At 43.8% G+C, this 1,552-nt stretch overlaps 1 protein-coding gene across 1 annotated transcript in view; it reads right to left on the bottom strand.

Annotated features, from left to right (window-relative positions):
- dnajb11 (DnaJ heat shock protein family (Hsp40) member B11) overlaps positions 1-1,552 on the bottom strand; it is a 13,215-nt gene that overhangs the window by 2,692 nt on the left and 8,971 nt on the right. Inside the window, exons 6-9 of the mRNA XM_015404364.1 lie at positions 687-769; positions 551-608; positions 355-466; positions 114-273 (exon numbers count right to left, since the gene is read on the bottom strand). Of these exons, the coding sequence (XP_015259850.1) occupies positions 114-273; positions 355-466; positions 551-608; positions 687-769 (413 nt within the window). The remainder of the gene's footprint in view (positions 1-113; positions 274-354; positions 467-550; positions 609-686; positions 770-1,552) is intronic.

Genomic DNA, 1,552 nt, shown 5'->3' on the forward strand with positions numbered 1-1,552 from the left:
GTCTGCTAAAGAGTACATTAATATTCATTTTTGAGCCAGAATGATTCGACATTTAAAGATGACTTCCCTACGACTTTAAAAGAAGAAACGGTGTCGGTCGGCCTTCCTCTCACCGTCTTTCTGCTGATCGTCTAGTTGTGTCTGAGGAAACTCCACGTCGAAGGTGATGATGAGGGAACCTCGGATGTTGATGTTGTCAAAGTTGGGCAGACCTTCTCCTTTCTTCCACATTCGAGCTCCGGGTTTGGTGATCTTGTCTCTCACTATGTGGACCTGTGAGGCAGAGAAAGGCGTTCAGCTTCACCGCTCCGTTACGAGCATAACTTCCAAACGCTTGTAGAAAATCCACAGAACCTTGTGACCGTCCAAATGCACGATGTCCATCTCAAAGCCCACCAGCGCCTCCACCAGAGAGATGGTGACGTTGGTGTACAGGTCGTCTCCTCTGCGCTCAAACACCGGATGTCTGGAGGAGAGAAAGCGATCAGCCGTCATTCAGTGTGTCTGGAACCTCACCTCCTATTCAAATTAAAGAAACGCCGTTTCATACTTCAGCACTTTGATGCGGAACCGCAGATCTCCGGGCTCGCCGTCGATGTGAGGTTCACCTGAGGTAAGAGAGAAAACGTTAGGAACAGCTGATCCCACGTTAACGGAGCGCTCTGATTAAGCTTAACGGAGGTCACCTTCTCCAATGAAGGGGTACTCCATCTCATCTCGCACCCCCTGCTCGATCTCCACCTCCAAGGTTCTCTCCTCGTTCACCAGCCTGGGTTGAGGACAACGTCACACGTCAGGCACATTTACCCGCCCCCCTCGTTATATGAGCGCCTCAATTAAGGATTTATCCAAAGAGCACAGATCCCGTCGGTAAAGGGCGCCGCCATTTTCACAGTCACTGCTGGAGACGCACCCCATGACAGTAATTTAATAAAGACATTAAATCCACAGACCTTTGTGTTAGGTTTATAATCCACCAATGTTGGGATTAAATCTACAAACTTTAGGCTTAAGTTTCCTCCAAAACATCTTGTGAAAACATTTCTTTTTTTGCTCATTTGACTTAACTTTATTGGCAAAAATCTAGTTAAAAAAAAAATTTCAAACATCTCTACAAACAGCAGTCAGGGGTTTAAAAAAAAAAAGTAATTACAGAATAAATTAAAACTCAGAAATACCTTACATTTTTAAATAAAAGCATTTAATAAACAAAGATAAAAAAAATGTCAGCATGAACCAAATTCCTGGTCTGGACTCTAATAAGTGCTGCAAAGATGGCGGCTCCTTATTCCTGCAGAAGGCTCCCGCTCTATAAACTCACTGTTGCTTCCATGGCAACAGAACGGTGATCCAACAGGTGGAGTAAAGAGGGATACCCACATAAAATAAATAAATAAATAAATAACCTTAGAGGGGTCAATGAATTATGATGGAGTATTACGACCAGCCTAGAAATCTTATTTTTATTTTGCGAATAAAGTCGTAGTGTTATAGCCTCGCGAGCTTTCAAGGTTTCACTCGCTAATCATTCTGGAGACTCACCGTTAAAGAA

Source organism: Cyprinodon variegatus, unplaced genomic scaffold (assembly GCF_000732505.1).
Source record: "Cyprinodon variegatus isolate N-32 unplaced genomic scaffold, C_variegatus-1.0 Scaffold1710, whole genome shotgun sequence".
Taxonomy (NCBI): domain Eukaryota; kingdom Metazoa; phylum Chordata; class Actinopteri; order Cyprinodontiformes; family Cyprinodontidae; genus Cyprinodon; species Cyprinodon variegatus.